This window comes from Hemicordylus capensis, chromosome 1 (genome assembly GCF_027244095.1).
Source record: "Hemicordylus capensis ecotype Gifberg chromosome 1, rHemCap1.1.pri, whole genome shotgun sequence".
Lineage (NCBI taxonomy): Eukaryota > Metazoa > Chordata > Lepidosauria > Squamata > Cordylidae > Hemicordylus > Hemicordylus capensis.
The window spans coordinates 159,784,504-159,803,012 of record NC_069657.1 but is presented as its reverse complement, the minus strand read 5'-3'; the positions used below and the strand labels follow the sequence as shown (position 1 = coordinate 159,803,012).

Genomic DNA, 18,509 nt, shown 5'->3' with positions numbered 1-18,509 from the left:
CACTCTGTCTCCGGAGCTGCTTTGCTCTCTTTACTTCCCTTGCCAGCCACTCCTACTCCCCTGCTGCTGAGCATGTCCACCATTTTATGACCCACCATTTTATAATCGTATAAGAAACGTACAGGCCTAAGAGCTTGAACTCAAGAAAGGGCTGAAAGGTTTGTCTGACTTGCCCCCCTCAGGCCCAACTCTCTATCACTTAGCATAGGAAGCTGCCTTCTACTGAGTACATCTAGCTCAGTACTGTCTGTGCGACTGGTAGCAGCAATCCAGGTTTTCAGAAAGGGGTCTTTCCCTGCCCTGGAAAATGGTAGGGATTGAATGTAGGGCCTTCTGCATGTCATGCTTTAGTGGTGAAGCTTAGTGGCATAGCTTTACTGCTAAGTTATAGCCTTCTCCACATGTGAATCAGCTGTGTGTATAAAAATATGGCGAAACGTGTCTGTGAACTGGTTAAGTGGTTGTGTCTGTGTGTGAAGAGATTGTGTTTCTCTCTGTGTGATGGAGAAATGGGTACATGAGAGTTATTACAATAAAATAAATTAAAATCCATCCATGAATTATTGTGAGTTGTTGCTTATGTTTACAGGAGCTTCAGCCATGAAAGATCTCATACTGGTCTTGGCAAGGATTTTTTGGGTGTTGATGACATTTGACTCAAGAGTGTCTCTTTACTCATATAGCCATATAAAGGCTCTTCGGAATGATAGGTTGTTTAAAAGACTAGATAAGGCGAAATGATCAAAGGCACTGTTGGCATTTTGACTAAAGCAGAACCATGGTACGTTATGAGGAAGGATGAGACAGAGCTATTTAAATTACCCATTGGTCAGGGCTTTTTTTTAATGCTCAGCTAGATACAAAAGGTGTAGTTGCACCTCACCCACACACCCCAAAAAGTCTAAAAAAAAATGTGTGCAGTTCAAAAATTCAAGGCATGCAAAAGCTATTACATTAGATGATGTAAAGAGTGATTGATAGCAATGGAAAAAGTTAAAGTGAGTAGCCAGACCCAGACCCTGCTCTTGCACCCCCATTTTGCTTCCCACAGTCTTCGCTTCTACTCCCCAGAGTCTTCTCCAATGAGTCTTCTCCAACACTCTTCTGCAATAGGTTCTCAATTTTGATTATCTCCCACTCTATGTAGGCTTCAAAATGTCATAGAATGTGACTTTAGGCAACAAAGTGTGTGTTTTATGCACAAGGAAAATGTATAGATGTGCATTATAGCAGTAATGTATGGATTACACTCTCATAATAGTGTGAATTTCTGAATTTTCCTTTTAAAAAGTAGATAAGTTTGGAATTGAACCAAAACATTGCACTGGTCATTAATTGATAGTGACCATGATCCAGTTCACAGTTAAACATTCTTTTAAGATTTACACATTGCTGAATAAAAGTATGGTTTTAAAGGATATTTTCTTTGCAAACATTGGATTCTAGCTAAAGTGTTCATATTACATTTTAACAGTCTAGTATTATGTCTTTCTGTGGATATGTTTATTCCTTCACTGACTCATGTCGCGGCACAGAGATAAGGCAATTGTTAAGACTATTAAGGACAGGAATGGTTTGATTTCTCATTTCCTTGGCTTTTGCCATTTAAATTGTTTAACCAAATACCTTAGTTCTCCCCTTAATTTGCCATTTGGTTTTTCTGTGTTCATGAAGTATTTCTCTTAGTCCTGCCATGCGAGGTCATTGCTCCTGTATTATGGCCTCTTCTTCTCCTTCATGTGCTCTGCTGTGTTTAGACTCTGTACAGAATAGAAATGATATAGTTAGTATTCTGGGGGTTCACACGACTACCGCCCAGTCTGGAAGTGAGGAAATTGTTGGTCAAATGTTGGAAGGCATATCATTTCTATTATGTACAGAGTTCATGCCCTCAGCAGGCATGATGTCTGAACCCACCCAAGTCCAGTTCCTGTCCCATGTCTCCTGCACAGTTTCAAATCTTGGAGATAGAAATCGACAAAATCTTGGGAGGAGTAGGGCAGGAACTGGACTTGGGCAGGTTCAGACGTCATATCTCCTGGGCATGTATGCTCTTGCCTTCTAACATTTTCCCCCACTTTCAAACTGGGCAGCAGTCATGTGAACCCATCTACGGGGGAGAGGGGAACCCTACTGTACATAATTTCTGCTGTGTACAGAAAAGAAAATAAGACTCTACATATAGCAAACATTCAGTAGTGATGGTAGTAATGGGATCATCTCAGGTTTAAAAAACATATTTTGTAGATGGCTAGAAACATGTGTCTTTCAAGCCAGGATTATCAGGAATTTAATATAGGGTCTTTCTGTCCATTTAATGGATGGTGAAATAAGTTTGTCCAAAGTTTTGGTACATACTGGGGCCATTCACACTACCGGAGTGGTGGTGGGGAAGGCTGTTCCAACTCACCTTCCCCTCAGACGATCGAGTAAATGCTGGGAAATGCTGCTCTGCACCATGCACGGATATCCCACAGTACACCAGATTGTGCATATCCAGAGGCCTCCGGATATCCCACTATGCACCGTGCCACAAGTGCTGTGCATTGACGGATCCCCTGTCAGATGGGTGCTCTAGGCTCCCATCTCCTTGTCTCCTCAGACTGCATGCAGTCCGAGGAGACACATGATCCTGGCAGCTGGGTTAAGGGAGCATTCACTCTCTTAACCTTGGCTAAGAGCCGGGATTAGGGGTGGGATTAGGCTGGGCAGGAGCGCTCGGATCCATGTGGATCCGAGCCTAGCCCAGGCTAGGCTGCTTGTGAGAACAGCCTCACAGCCTCACTGTGTGTTGTAAAGTGAAACCCATAAAAGTGGGTCTGAGTATAAGATATCTTTTTGGAATAGCATAAAGGTATTAAAAATGGGGGATGAAAGATGACGCACACACACACATGCACACACACGGAAAGTAAATGTTTTCATGTATATAATCCAGATAGGAGGTGGCTTTGAACTTGAAGGAGATGGTTTGAACAGCATACTGGTATAGTGTGGAGAGTCTGCAGAAAGAGATCTGGGGAAGTGTGTAGTGTATTAGATCGTTATTAGGGGCAAGGTCCACGAGGTCCTGCTTTACCAACAGCATTAATATTCCTCTTGCGTACAAGGGTTTCTCAGTCTTTGGCCGTTTCCTTCACAACATACCCAAAGCATGTTCAGGAGCCTAGTAAAACACAGCTTGCCCTTCCTTTCTACTTAATTGTCCCCTGGACTGTAATTAAAGTTGAATTGACTAATGGAGCAGTCACCAGCAACATAGTTCCATAATTTTCTCTGTTGTCAAGGATTTCTATTATTACCAGGCTTACTGGATTACTTGTTAGGTTAGAGCAACTTAAGGGCAGTGTTGCTTACACATTGCTATGGGAATACTGTACTCTGACATGAACTTAGGTCTGTAGAAAATAGAGATTTTTCTGCAGAAGTTCTCTTATTGGTGCACCACTTGGTGCAGTTCTAGGAGAAAATAGGTGCAATTCTTGGAGAAAATAGAGTATTTACCTTGTGAAAGTTTTATTGATTGCTAAAAGCAACCATTTTTTCCCCCTTGTTTCATTTTGTTCTGTCAAGTGATGTCAAGCTAAACTGGTATAGTAATGGACAGTGTAGCTCCTGGGTGTTTCTGAAATGGAAAACAAAACCAGCACATGTGTGGAGGTTGTTAGTGTGAGTTTTGTTTTCCTTTTAGTTTGTCAAAAATGATCTGAGGTTAGACAATATCACAGCTGGCTGACAAGAGAGATGGTATGTGGAACAGTCTCACATTTCATCTTCTTATTGCTTCAGAGCTGGGCCTTAGATAGGACATATTTGGTTTCTTCAGTGTGGCATGAGGGTGCTTTTGTCATGTTTAAATCTGGGGAAAACATATTTCCTGAATCGATCCATTGTTTCACAGGATTTGCGCCCTGATATTTTACCTCTCTCATAAGATCCTACTGAAAAAACCAATGCTTAAATCTCTGGTTTGTGCTATTTTTCAGAAAAGAAGGGCCTGTTAGGGTGAGCCCACAATATATTTTGTATGTGCATGCAGAGGAACACTACCATTGTATCCAGTTCTTACTGAACTGAAGTATGGAGTAAGCCGATGCCAGGCAGCACCATCCAGTTTTCAAGAGGAAGCCGGCAGAGTCTGCATAATCAATTTAGTTCTCAAGCAGTTCTCGAGCTTTGAACTAGCAGTCTCTCATTTGTAGTACTGGAGACTGATCTCAATCTCTCTTCCTTATATTCATTCAGCAGCCTATGTTGCTCCTAATCTTTCCATATGCTAGCACAATGAGGAGTCGGGATGGATAAGTATTATGTGCACCTTCATTCAGGTTGGGTCCAATTTTGGAGTCAGTACCGGAGATTATAAGGAGCATTGATATGCATTGACTGAATATAGCAGATGACATGCTCAAGTAATCAAGCAATAACTGCAGTCATTATCTGACTAATGAGAAGTAAACTCACCCTAACTGAGTGCTTACACTACTATGAAACTGGCAGGGTGGGTTCTTTGTTAGATTATCTCTGAAGCATATCCAGCTTTTCCAAGAGTGCACTAAAGATTGAACAGGACTAGTTTTCATTTGGGACTTTCCAGAAACACACCATTCCTGATTCAGAGGGTGGGGGTGGGTGTTGTTGGTTTTACTTTGACTGATAAATATTGAAGGCAGGAAGAGGTTCCTGTGTGAGACACAGGCATCCTGTGAAATGTGTTCCTCATCTCTTTCTCACATATGTGCGTGCACGCACGCACACACCCCTACAGTCTCTCCTTACCACTCCTGCTGCTGCTTTGTTCTGGTCATCCCTATCTCAGATGCCGTATGCTTATATATCATTCATCAGCTAGCCACAAACTTTGCAAGTATATTCCCCATATTTCTGCAGAACAGAAATCCACAAGGGATGTTTATAATATATATCCATTTATTTTTCACTATTTTTTTTTTTAAGTATTGGGATACCAGGTCCAATTTGAGAACGTTTATTCTTAATAAAGCTGCCGTACCTGGGTGAATCAGATGTGGCAGGAAGCACACTATGGGAGCAGGCAATACAAAGTCAAACAAGCAGAAAGTCGGGAGCCAAAGATCAGTCCACTAGGGGCAGGCAAGTCAGAGTCCAAAAACAAGCAAAGGATCAGAAAGCAGGAGCAGAATCAAGGTAGCATACATCCACCACAAAATTGCTTCAGCAATCAGTGGTGGCAAACTTAGGCGTTAAATACAGAGGCAGCACTGCAGCCTCACCTGAGCCTGGAATGTCTTAAAGGGGCTGTGTCCTGTTTCTTAAGCTCTGGCTGTAGCATAGCTGGGGGATGCTGGTGGTGATTGGGGCACTTCTGGTCCATTCAAGTTTTTAGTGTAACTGAAAGTAAGTAGCCTATAAAATGGAAGAATGAAGATGAAGGCCCAAGGGTTTTGGGGAGATCTCATGTGATCTCATGGAGAGTCACAAGTATTTCAGTGAGGGATCAGGTGGTTTTCTGTTACAGTCTGTACCTTCAGCTGGGAGTTTTTATGCTTCACAGTGCCAAGTATATTGGAGAGTGTGCTGAATTTGAACTGATTCTAATGGTTTTAGAGCAGAGGTAGGTAATCCTGGCCATCCAGCTGTGGTTAAACTACAATTCCCATAATCCCCAGCCACAATTTATTGTCAAGAGTTGTAGTTCAACAACAGGTGGATGGCCATGATTGCCCACTCCTGCTTTAGAGGGTTAGCAAACACTCACCCACCCATAATGATCCTGAGCTCAGTTGCAACAGTTTAAGTCATAATTGAAGGCAGGTCAAAATTAAGCTGAAAAAAACCTCTTTTGTTGAAAAGTTTTCCAGGTAAGACAATAGCACAATCAAAATTAGGAGGAAGCTTAGCTTGCAAGCCATTGTGCAAGGGTATACATTGTATGTACCTTACTTAAGCTTATCTCCCCCTTATCCTCAACAAATATAACATATGAATTTGTGCCATCATGACACAAGTATAGATACATTTAAAAGGATTGTGTAAGAAATAGATGTCCTTATATATTTCTGCATTGGGTGTAGTATTTTTATAGCCCTTTGTATAGTAGCTAGGTTTCTAAAGATAGTTTCCCTTTTTCACACCTGTGGCCACCAAAAGTCCCTGAAATCGCTGAGGTCAAAGGTGAAGCACAACAACATGATCATATCTGCAACTTGACTGATACAGATAAACTTAAAGGCGGTGAATGAGATAGATGTTTAGAGTTGAGATAGAGTTGCCATGTCCCCCGAAATTCCGGGTTTCACCTGGGTTTTAAGCATCTCACCCAGCTTGCTTATCCGACCCAGATTCTCCCAGATTTCAGTTTTCATTTAAAAAAACAAACAAACAAACTAAGCTCTAGCCTTTGTTGAAGTGGAGATATGGAGCAAAACATGAAGTTACTATTCTGCTCAGAAATTATTTTCCAGCTAATTTACATAATATGCAAATTAGGCACTTGGATTTGGAAAGCAAGAATATGGCAACCCTATTTACGGTTGTTCTCCTTTTTAAACAGGAAACCACACACACCAGAAAATAGTGTCAGAATGATGTGGAAGAACTTGTGATCATACTGAAATCTCCAGACACTCTCAGTTATCAACCTCCAGAGGCACAGTACCTCCAGTGATGGTTGCTGGTGTCTATCTTGTGCTTCTTTTGGGATTGTGAGCCCTTTGGGGACAGGGATCCATCTTATTTATTTGTTGTTTCTTTGTGTAAACTGCCCTGAGCCATTTTTTACAAGGGCAGTATAGAAATTGAATGAATGAATGAATGAATGAATGAATTACTAAGATTTACACAAATAAGAAATCCTTTGGAAAGTACTTTTTGTTAAAGCTAGTTAACCCTGAATTATAATGCTATTTGCAATCATATGAAAATTAAAAGTTGATGTCATCAACCCCCTCCCCCCATTTTAATGTGTTAGTTGTCTCAGCCTCTGGAGGACTGGTTTCTTTATTGATTGCCTTTTATTTGGAGTTAGTCTCCTTAAGTGGCGCAGTGGGGAAATGCTTGACTAACAAGCAGAAGGCTGCCTGTTTGAATCCCCGCTGGTACTATATCGGGTAGCAGCGATATAGGAAGATGCTGAAAGAAATCATCTCATACTTGCGGAAGGAGGCAATGGTAAACCCCTCCTGTATTCTACCCAAGAAAACCACAGGGCAATGTGTGTGCCAGAAGTCGAAATTGACCTGACGGCACACTTTACCTTTACCTTTTCTTTGGAGTTGACAAAAGGATGTTGGATGTAAACAAGAGAGTCTCCTATAGTAAGTAAGGTAAAGTGTGTCATCAAGTCGATTTTGACTCCTGGTGCCCACAGAGCCCTGTGGTTTTCTTTTGGTAGAATCCAGGAGGGATTTACCATTACTTCCTCCCACACAGTGTGAGATGATGCCTTTCCGCATCTTCCTATATTGCTGCTGCCCGATATAGTACCAATGGGGATTCGAACTGGCAACCTTCTGCTTGTTAGTCAGAATTTCCCTGCTGCTCCACTTAAGGTGTCTGCTGTATATTGGCTGGCATAAGTTGCTGTTAAAGGTTCACCTGATTCTCCAGATGAGGGCTAGCCAAAGAGCAATAGTTAATAGTATTCTTATATGGCTTGTTTGGTTTTGGTTCCCCAGGCAACAGAATGGAGCTCAGATGAAGACACCAGGAGATCCTGTCAGAGTAAAGGAAAAACTGAGGTATGTGTCCATCCTTCTCCCTGAATACAAAGTACTTATAGTTAAAGTACTGATTTTCTACCACTATGGAATAAGTGGAGATGTAAGTTTTGGGTGGTATAAAAATGTTAAATAAATAAATATATAAATACATATCCATAATGAGCATCTGATGTCAGATATTTGAATTATGCTGATCTCCCTTCCAAACTGGGCCACGCGGCCCTGTTTGAGAGGGAAGCCACACCCCCACGGCTGATGTCAGATGTGGGGGTGTGGCAGGCCGGGCCACTGCGTCTGATGTCAGAGGCGGGGGGAGGGGCGGCGGCTGAACACGGGCTGCCGCCAGCCTCCCTCCACGCCTGCTCATTCCCCCTCTATTCAGCTGGTTTCACCTGGACCTCCCAACACTTTCGGACTCAAAGGGGGCAAGGTTTTGCTGCTGCCTGCTTAGGCAATGGGTCAACAGCAGCTCAGGTGGCTGGATGGCCATCCCACAGCCTGCCAGCACTGGAAAGTTGGGATGCTCCAAAGGTCTCTGCATCGGTGCCTGCTGGAAAGGCTGGGAAGCAGCATGTTGTGCGTGTATTCCTGTGCACATGAGACAAGGTGTAGAGGTTTCCTATTGAAATGGAAAATGTGTTAAGGGGAGCTCTATCTCAACAAACAAATAAAGAAAAACTAGAAACTTTGGCATGTAGGATGAGTAAGGAAGATTCTGGGAGTTGTCGTTTGGAGTGAGGAAATGGTAGATGATGAAAGGGTTACATGCCCTTCCTTTCCATGCTGCTCCGCTGCTCTGAATTCCTCCCTCCTGAAAGGGCTTTGCTTTTGTTCTGTCTTTGTTTTGTTTTGTATGAATTGAATTGCCCCATATTACATATGGGGCAGCTTGTCCAGTAGCCAGCCTAGGGTCCCCATTCAGCCTATCCACTAGGTCGCCTAGGGTCCCAATTCTTGAGGCGGTGCTATATGCCTCCTCTATTTTCCTCTCCATGCAAGGACATGTTCCATTTCCTTGCTGAAAGTGCCCATTTGTCCTCCTTCCTGGAGGGGAAGGGGGGGGCGTAGAGCAAGCAAGCAAAGCCTGCCTTGCCTTGCTTTGCTTTTTCTCTTGTTCTGAACTCTCTCCCATCCCAGCAAATGATCAGCTTGCGTGGTTAAAATTAGAGCTGGGGCTCCACACTTCTTGGCTGGGGAGGACACCAAAGTCAAATTTCGCCTAGTCTGTCCATGACCCTAGGTCTGGCCCTGATTACATATAGCATGGAATGTGTAATTTTGCCCTACTAGAATATTTACCATTTAAAAATTGAGGACAGTGGTTCTGTGTTACCCATAATGCTGCATCTAGAGCTACCTTCAGTTACTGGATCCTCATTTAAATACTTGATAAAAAGCATATGGTTCTCCAAGTAGGAAGGAAGTGGTGATTTGTACAATGCTGATAATGACTCTTGATGTCAAGGTGTCTCTGGATTTGGGCCATAATGCAGGTACAGACCTATGCTCCGCATTACCATCTCCCCAGTCCCAAAGAAGAGTGACTGTGAGTCTCATCAGTGAAGATACTTGGGACTAATGAAGCAATTGCTTCATTGTCTCTGTATGTCCAGTTTATCTTTCCTGCTGTTCCCCACATTGGGACATTACCGTCAGCCAGGGTTTAGATTGGAAGATTCCTGAACTATACACTTGTGCCCCTTGTGATGAGCCATTTGAAGCTACAAAGTAGAGCAAGAAGTTGTTCTTGTTGTAGTCCCAGGTGTCAGTGCAGCTCCAGCTCTTCACAGGCAGCCCATTGACCTTGATCTGGCCCAGTTTGGCAAGGCTATAAATGTTTTTCTATTTAGGCCTAGGTTTTCCAGGGTATTGGCCCTACTTGGACCTTTTCTGTGTCCATAGGCTCTGTCTAGGTATTGGCATGGCTCTGAGTGCCAGCCAGGACTCCAAGGAGGAAGAGCTGGTCAGATCAATATAAGGCTTATACAGCAAGGGATCAGAGCTTGGAAAAGGTTGTCAGGGCCAGATAAGGGCTTAGTTGGGAGCTTTGTTTCTCACTTGGAGCTATTTAAAGTTCTGCACTGTCAACCTAACTTGCTATTTACCTGATTTTGCCCTCACTGAGCCCCCTTATGTTCTGTTCTGAGTCAGGACAGGTATTTCTGTCTGTAATCAGACGTGCCTCTTCATTGATTTCCTGTGCTGCCTTAATCTGGAATTGCACCCTAGATTTTGCTTTGGGCTCTGCAGGGTAGCATTCCACCCCACCTCACCCCCATCTGTCTTTATTCCTACACTTTCCATCCTCCACTTGCTAAGGTATATATGGCGCAGCTTTGTCCTTTTCCTGTTTGAATGGAAATGAGCTCTAGGAAAACAAATGAAGTCTCCAAGTATAAACATGCCAAAACAGACATAAACCTTTTGGGGCATTTTTGGCCATGTTTACACTTGGAGACTTCATTTGTTCTCTTGACTTGGGAAGTTTCCTTAGCTTGAGCCTCAGAAAATCCACCATCGCCATGGGTCAGAGCGTAGCCCTTTTAGTGGCCCCTTTTCCAAATGGCTGAGCCTCTTTCCATTGTTTCTTCACGGCGGAATGCGGTACAAGTCCTTTCCATCTTTCCTAAAAATGGTTTGTAAGCCCTGGAGCAATAAAGAGTCTCGCAGACATTAAAAACAAACAAGAGACAGAAAATCATTAGTAAATCCTGTTTGGTATCTTCTGCACGCCAAGAGAAGACAGCTTGGCTGGGACGCTGGGCAAAACTGATTAATGAAATTGTTTGTCTAAAGAAATAAATATAAATATCCAAGAGCGTGTTAATAATAGTGCTATGCAGCCTGCAAGGTGTTCAAAGAAAATTAGGACAGACGGCAGCAAATACATTGTCTCCCTGCACTCCCTGAATGAAATTTCTTTGAAAAGGCAGAGGAACAAAATCTGTTTCCCCCCCAGTCGAAGTCCTGAGGCTGTGTTGCTTTCTTAGGGTGCTATTGGAAAACATTGACTGTAGCTGACCTGAAACACAATGAGGGTCACGGGGAGCCCATTAAAAGTAATTACTTGACCTGTTAGGGAAAGGACTGATTGTATACATTTTCTCTTCCCTTAAGCAGCACTTATTCAGCAGAAGGGGGCAATTTGTTAGTGCACTCTTCCCCTCACCCACCCTGTACTTCCTATTGAAGGGGATGTTTTGTTGTTTTATATGCTGGTTATAATGGCGCAGCGGGCAAGTAACTTGCCTAAGGAGCAAGAGGTTGCCGGTTCGAAGATGCTGAAATGCATCAAATCATACTGCGTGGGAGATGACAATGGTAAACCCCTCCTATATTCTACCAAAGAAAACCACATGGCTCTGTGGTCGTCAGGAGTCGACACTGACTTGACAGCACAACTTTACTTTTACCTTTGCTGTTTTATAGCACACATTTTGTCACACAGTATTGAGAGTTTTCTTTCTTTCTTTAAAAAAAAATCATTTTTGTAATATTAATCGTAAAGATAAAAGTGTGATGTCGAGTCGATATCGACTCCTGGCGACCACAAAGCCCTGTGGATAAGAGCATAAGAACAGCCCTGCTGCATCAGGCACAAGGCCCATCTAGTCCAGCGTCCTGTTTCACACAGTGGCCCACCAGACGCCCCCGGGGAGCCCACAGGCAAGAGGTATGTGCATGCCCTCTCTCCTGCTGTGGCTCCCCTGCAACTGGTATTGAGAGGCATCGTGCCTCTGATGCTGGTTTTCTTTGGTAGAATACAGGAGGGGTTTACCATTGCCATCTCCTGCGCAGTATGAGATGATGCCTTTCAGCATCTTCCTATATCGCTGCTGCCCGATATAGGTGTTTCCCATAGTCTGGGAAACATACCAGCAGGGATTTGAACTGGCAACCTCTGGCTTGCTGGTCATGTCATTTTCTCACTGCGCCATTCTAATAAACAGAGGTAGCTTTAGTCAGGAAATTTACATGCTTTCCAACTGCCTGAATTGTATTTTCATCATCTCAGTAACACACATCTTCTCAGATCACATGGACAGTTGAGGATGTGCAAGACATTGTCATCGTGGAAGTGGCCGTTCGTTATCTGGGAGCTTTGAATGGGTATGCCCTCGTGGAGCTTGCCAAAAGAATCCCCTGTTTTTCCCAACCCCCAGCAACCAAAATGTGCACAAAATAAACGTGTAAATAAAATGTGCAACAAGTCAGTTGCGGCACTCCTTTTGTGGAATGCCCTTCTAAGAGAAGCCTGCCTGGCCAATTGCTGCTTATCTTTTGATGGGCAGTGAAGACTTGATGGTTATTTTAGCAGGCATTTGAGCTAAATGCAAATTGACTTCATTATTTGAATCTGCGTTGATAGTCTGTGCCTCTGTATTTATTACAATATTGTGTTTGTTTTGTCTGTTTTTAGTTAATTGCTGACATACTGAAGAAAATTACTCAAAGTGGTCCTATTAAAATGAAAAGGACAAGTTAGGATTTTCTTAACTTGTCCTTTTTATTTCAGTGGGACTACTCTGAGTAATTTTTCTCCATATGTCAACCACTGTTTTTTAAAAATTACTTTTTATTGTTTTTTATTGTGAGATGTCCTGGATGATTCTGGACTGCAGAGTGGGATAAACATATTTTAAATCAAGAAAATTAATCCTGCATTGCAAAGGTTTATCACTAAGTTAGAACAAGACAGGAGCAGCAGAGGCTCGCAGATGCCAGAGCTTGGAGCGTAGTCTCCTTTTCCTAAACACAGTCATTGGCTGAATCATACAACTGTAGGCCAAGGAGGAGGCATTTGTAAATGTTAATTAAGTTTATACTTGAATTTCTGTAGTTTACCAAATGTGCCATGGCACTCCATCACATAGCAGGGGATTCATTTACATGTAAACATCCTGCTGAATCAAATTTCAGCCTCTGAAAAGCTTGAGGCTTTGGTTTGACTTGTTGTAAGGGAGATCACTGATCAGATTTCTTGCCTCTCCTATTCCTTAGGTTTTGGGGTGTATCTTGAATTACTTTTATATCATGTACCAATCAGAATAATCATAAATCTGCATCTGTATGCCCATTGGAACCCATATTGATTCTTCTGAGCATTTAGCCTGTGTGAAGCTCAAGGGAAATGAAAATACTGGTTCCTGCATGTGCAAGTGTTAGCACATCAGTAGATTCCTACTATACTAATGCTGCACACAGAGAGGCGAGCGAGATTATTTAGATATGATACTAACTGTATCATGTATATACTGTATACTATATAAGATACTGTATATAGAGCCCATCCTCACGATTGGAGAATGGGCTTGGACGGGATGAGCAGAGGAAGCTGCGAAAAGCTCACCTCCCCCACAGATGATCCCATCCATGTGGCTGGATGGTTGGATCAGCTGCCCAGATGAATGCCAGCTTCTGCCGGTAGTAGGGAGGGAGCAGGGAGGTTTGGGGGCCAGGAGGCCCCTGGAGCTTCCATAATGCACAGCGCAAGTGTGCAGTGCATTATAGGGAGCCTTCCAACTAGGCTACTTGTGTGTAGGTGTCATGTGAAGCCATGTGTCACCGACACACAAGCATTTAGCCTGCTTTTGGAGCACCCTTGCACCCAAAGCCCAGGCTAAGTGGCGAGCTCCCTAACAGTGTTCCCTCTGATTTTCATAATCAGTGAGTGGGAAGAGTTTTGTTCTGGGTGGCATTATCAAGGCAGTGTGAGCACATAACTTTCCCACACAGATACACACACAAGTAAATAAGTAATGCACCCTGTGAAGTGCAGCACACAGTTTTTTTAATCTCCCCCCGCCCAGGCTAACTGGGGGCTAACTATGTACATCTGATCTCCAGATATCTTAGAGAACAATAACATTTCTACAAAGTTTGAGACATTTATTTAAGAACTAAAGCAGGAGAAATGCTGTTTCCAAGAGAATATGAGCTCATTTTGGCAACTCAGGTTTACCTTAAAGCAATCAAAAGAACCGGTCACAGAACACAAATTCTTCTGCTTTTAAGAACCCCAGTTGTTGAGGCAAAGAGATCAGCGAGGAAATACCCTCTTCTGCTAGTGGCCCTGAGCTACTCTCAGACATATCCCCCCTACAACTACTACTGCTACTACTACTACTAGTAGTAGTAGTAGTAGAAGTTGATTACGGTCATTGACCAGTCATTACAGTTTGCATAATATGTTTACATTTTACAGAGTTTTGGAGTTAATAGTACAAGCTTTATGCAGTTTGCAAGCAATAAAACAAAACTTGGCCACATTAATAGAAATCTCAGGTTTAAAATTTGACAGCAGATATTCCAGATAAAAAAGTCAGTGTGGCCAGGATATTTCTTTATAAGGGGTAAAATAAGGTTAGAAGGACTATCCCTGTAGAATTGGCAGTAGAGGATTACATGAGCAGTTGTCTCTATGTCCCCTGAGCCGCAGGGGCAGCGGCGCATTGAATAAGGTATTCGATTGTATTTTGCCTCCAAGACCGCAGTAGGGAGAACATTTAATCTGGCAAGGGTCAGGGCTCTCCTAAATTTGGATAGGAGAATGTGGTCTGAGTAATCAGCCGGTATGAAATTAAAACTCTGAATGCCTATATACATTCCCCTTGACAAATGTGCACATTCCTCTTGGAGGTCTGTGTCTAGGAGCCGTTGTTTGATAAAATGGATAGCCTGCAAAACCCCGGCCAATGAGTTCTCCCTGGGACGTACCAAGATGTTGGAGCTTCATTTTTAAAGCTGTTGTCCAGGTAGATGTGAAGCTGTCAGTTAGTACTAAAGGAGCAAGTCCAGTGGGGAAGAAGACCAATTTCAACCATAATTTAATTATACAAAGCCAAATTTTCATCTGTAAAGTGATAACTCTAGCCTCTCTTCCGAGAGCAGCACCAGGTACTTGGAAGATGGCCCTTAGAAATTTTGTCTGGACTGCTTCCAACGACGTGGAGTTATCATAAGGGCCAATTTGTGCACCGTAAAGAATCTGGATATAAACCTTAGCCATGAAAAGTGTAATGGCTGCAGGGATGAAGAGGGCACCCCTTGAAAAATGAAAAGATATGAGAGACATAATTAAGATGAGCTTTGTAATTCCCATTGGAGTGAAAAACCACCCTGAGGTATTTGAACACCTTCACCTGGTCAATCCTATGCCTCTTTATAGACCACTTAAAATCCCTTGGACTTTTTGCGAACACCAGGACTTTTGTTTTAGAGTAATTTATCTCCAAAGACTCCTTTACAGTATAAGCACTCAAAGATGCTAAGGCCTGACTTAGCCCTACTTTAGTTTGTGAAAGAGACAATGTTGTCAGCATAAAGTAATATTGAGACGTGCCTATTGGTCAGTTTGGGACGATGAAAGGCCAGATCATTCAAGAGTGGGACCAGGGCCCCTACTTCGGAACATTTTATACTCGGCGATTGTTAAACAAACTGATATTTGCTTTGCTCAGATGCCAGGGATGCAACAGCTATACGAAGAGGGGCCCTTTGGTTGTAGTAATGCTGAAAACCCCACCTTCTCCCCTGCCCTGCCCTGCCCACATACGTCCTTTCTGAGTTCAAGGAGGAACCGGGCTAAGGAACCCTGCTTGTTCTTCAACGTGGTCTCTGTCTTCTACACAAATGGGCTATGCGCCTGCACAGAGGTCTCATTGGAATCTAACAAGCTCAATTCTCCTGCTTTGGGCAGGAACCCCGCCCCCAGCCGCTATATGCACCTTCGCCACTCCTCATCCCCTCAGTCTTTCTTCATCCACACTTCATTGAACATTGTGGAGTCTGCAGCTTGGCAACGAGTAGGATCTTACTATCCCCTTGTTGTTTTCACCCTGCTTCTTTACAAATTTCATTTCTTCCTTTCTTTGTTTCTTTAATCTTCGCGTAGTAGCGTTTTTTCTTTGGCATTTTATTTTTTGCGGGTTCCCCCCTTTCTTGGAGCTCCCAAGCCAGGACGGAGTGTGGTGGCCGGCTGGCCTTCGGCTTTTATGCCGGGCACAACGAACTTTTAAAAAATGCACTTGATGCAGGTCTAAGATCCCTTCCCCCGATACTCATACCGAGTGTCTCTTGTGCTTGGGGGAATCCCACATTGTCGAGACCTGTCTTCACTGCCAGAAGTTCACAAAGCAGGCTCACAAAAATTCTCACCTGCGCACAGCCCTGTGGGATCTGGTTCTCTGTTCTTTGGAAGCCTTATCATTGAAGCGGTCCATAACAATGGCTCCATCAGTGCAATCAGAGCATGCACCATCTGCTCCTGTGGAGACCGAAAATGTGTCATCGGAAGAACAGGCCTATTTTACAACCAAGCCCACAGAAGAGGCATCGTGGCTGCCTAGGCGCTGGTTGCCCCCTTGGAGCCACCAAGAGAGTGTCCCTCTTAGAGAACATGGTACCCGTTGGGGCTCAGAGGAACACTCCTTGACTTGCAGACAGGATCGGTCCTGGGACCGTCATGATCAATCATATCAAGATCAATACTGGGCGCCGGACTGTCGCTCTCCCTTGGTTGACACTGAGCCTTCTTATGGTACTCTGGATTGTACAATCGTGCCAGCTTCTTATGTGCCCATTCTTATCAGGAAATCTAGGACCAGCAAACGGAAGTACTTTTTCACACAACGCATAATCAACTTGTGGAATTCTCTGCCACGAGATGTGGTGACAGCCAACAACCTGGATGGCTTTAAGAGGGGTTTGGATAACTTCATGGAAGAGAGGTCTATTGACGGCTACTAGTCGGAGGGTTGTAGGCCACCTCCATCCTCGGGGGCGGGGTGTCTCTGGGTACCAATTGCGGGGGAGTAAGAGCAGGAGAGAGGGCATGCCCTCAGCTCCTGCCTGTGGCTTCCAGCAGCATCTGGTGGGCCACTGTGTGAAACGGGATGCTGGACTAGATGGGCCTTGGACATGATCCAGCAGGACTGTTCTTATGTTCATTTGTGTAAAAGACAGAGACCACGGCGAAGAACAACAGGTTACTCGCCTGTAACTTTGTTTCTTCTAGTGGTCATCTGTACTTCTACATGCCCTCCTGTCCTTCCTACGAGGTTCACTGAAGCTGGACTCTGTGACTGAGGGGATGGGGAGTGGCGCAGCCACATATAGTGGCTGGGGGCAGGGTTCCCGCCCAAAGTAGGAGAATTGAGCTTGTTAAATTCCGATGAGGTCTCTGCACAGGCACATAGCTCATTTTTGTAGAAGTACAGATGACCACTAGAAGAACCAAAGTTACAGGTGAGTAACTTTTTCCCTCCCCCCTGCACCTCGACATTCTGCCAGTCTCTTGCCTCTCTCCGCCCGCCACTTGGGCTCCTGTGAAAGAAGGAATTGTCTCCCTCGCTGCCACTGCTACGTGGGATCGAGCAGTGGGCAGGGAGAGGCAGAGGATGTGGGTGGGATGAGACTATGGGGGAAAGACAGTGGCAGGAGCATCAGCAGCACAGTGATCCTGGGGGTGGGAGGAGAGAGAGAGTAACTCTGGAGAGCATGCAACTTCACCCCTTTTCCCAGCGAGGCTCCACAAGGTGCTTCCGTCCCAGAGAAGACCTTCCTTCCCACCCATCCCCTCCGCCTCTGCCCACCCATCGCTTGATCCCACATGGCAGCAGCAGTAAATGGGACATGGAGGGAGATGATTCCCTCCTTTATAAGAGCTCGGCAGGCAGGGGAAACAGAGGTGAGGGGTGATGGGGAAAGGAGGTGGGGGGAGCAGCAGCCACAGAAGAAGTGAGTTGCAGTTAGGGCTCACTGCGTGGGAGGCTTGTGGGGGGGTGCACACTTGCAGCCACGCACCTTAGAGGGAACAGTGCTCCCTAAGCAGGCTTGCTGCTGCCAGGAGCCATAACTGAAAACCAGGCTGGGCTTCCTTAGCCCGATTTTTGGTATGCATGTGAACAGCTTCATGGCATCACTATATATGATGCTAGCTATATCATTCAGACATTTAAAAATTCCTGCTGTAACCATGTACAAGCCACCTAATGGTGCAGCGGGGAAGTAATTTGCCTCGGGAGCAAGAGGTTGCTGGTTCGAATCCCCGCTGGTATGTTTCCCAGACTGTGGGAAACACCTATATCGGGCAGCAGTGATATAGGAAAAATGCTGAAAGATATCATCTCATACTGCACAGGAGATGGCAATGGTAAACTCTTCCTGTATTCTGCTAGGGGTGTGCACGGAACCGCGGAGCTGCGGTCCGGCACTGGGGTGGGGGGTTCCACTCAAAACAGGGGGGGTTAGGGTACAAGAGGATGGCAGGAGATGGCATTACAAGAGGATGGCAGGAGAACTCCCTGCTGTCCGCTCACCTTGCCGGCTGGGCTGCAAATGGCTTCTAGGAAGGGGGCGGCAGGGACTGGGAGCGATCCTGCCGCCCCGATTATGGATACGAGGAGCCCGCCCCACGCCGAGAGGAGATTGAAGCGGGCGGCACCTTGCCGCCCGATTACTACAAAAAATACGGGACTTTACGCCCCCTTCTTTCCAAATACGCCCCCTTCTTTCCAAATCTACCCCCATTACAAGAGGATGGCAGGAGAACTCCCTGCTGTCCGCTCACCTTGCCGGCTGGGCTGCAAATGGCTTCTAGGAAGCCTTTTGCACACGCGCGCGAAAGGCTTCCTAGAAGCCCAGCCGGCAAGGGGGAAGGGGACGGCAGGGAGTTCTCCTGCCATCCTCTTGTAATGGGGGTAGATTTGGAAAGAAGGGGGCGGCGGGGGACCGATTACTACAAAAAATACGGGACTTTAATGGAAGGGGTGAGTAAAGCCCCCCCTGTTTTGAGTGGAACCCCCCACC

At 44.7% G+C, this 18,509-nt stretch overlaps 1 protein-coding gene across 11 annotated transcripts in view; it reads left to right on the top strand.

Moving 5' to 3' along the window:
* Positions 1 to 18,509, top strand: part of SEMA5B (semaphorin 5B) — a 576,167-nt gene that overhangs the window by 411,791 nt on the left and 145,867 nt on the right. For all 11 annotated transcript variants that reach the window (XM_053256885.1, XM_053256927.1, XM_053256858.1 and 8 more), the window contains one exon: positions 7,656 to 7,718. In XM_053256885.1, coding sequence (XP_053112860.1) covers positions 7,656 to 7,718 — 63 coding nt within the window. The remainder of the gene's footprint in view (positions 1 to 7,655; positions 7,719 to 18,509) is intronic.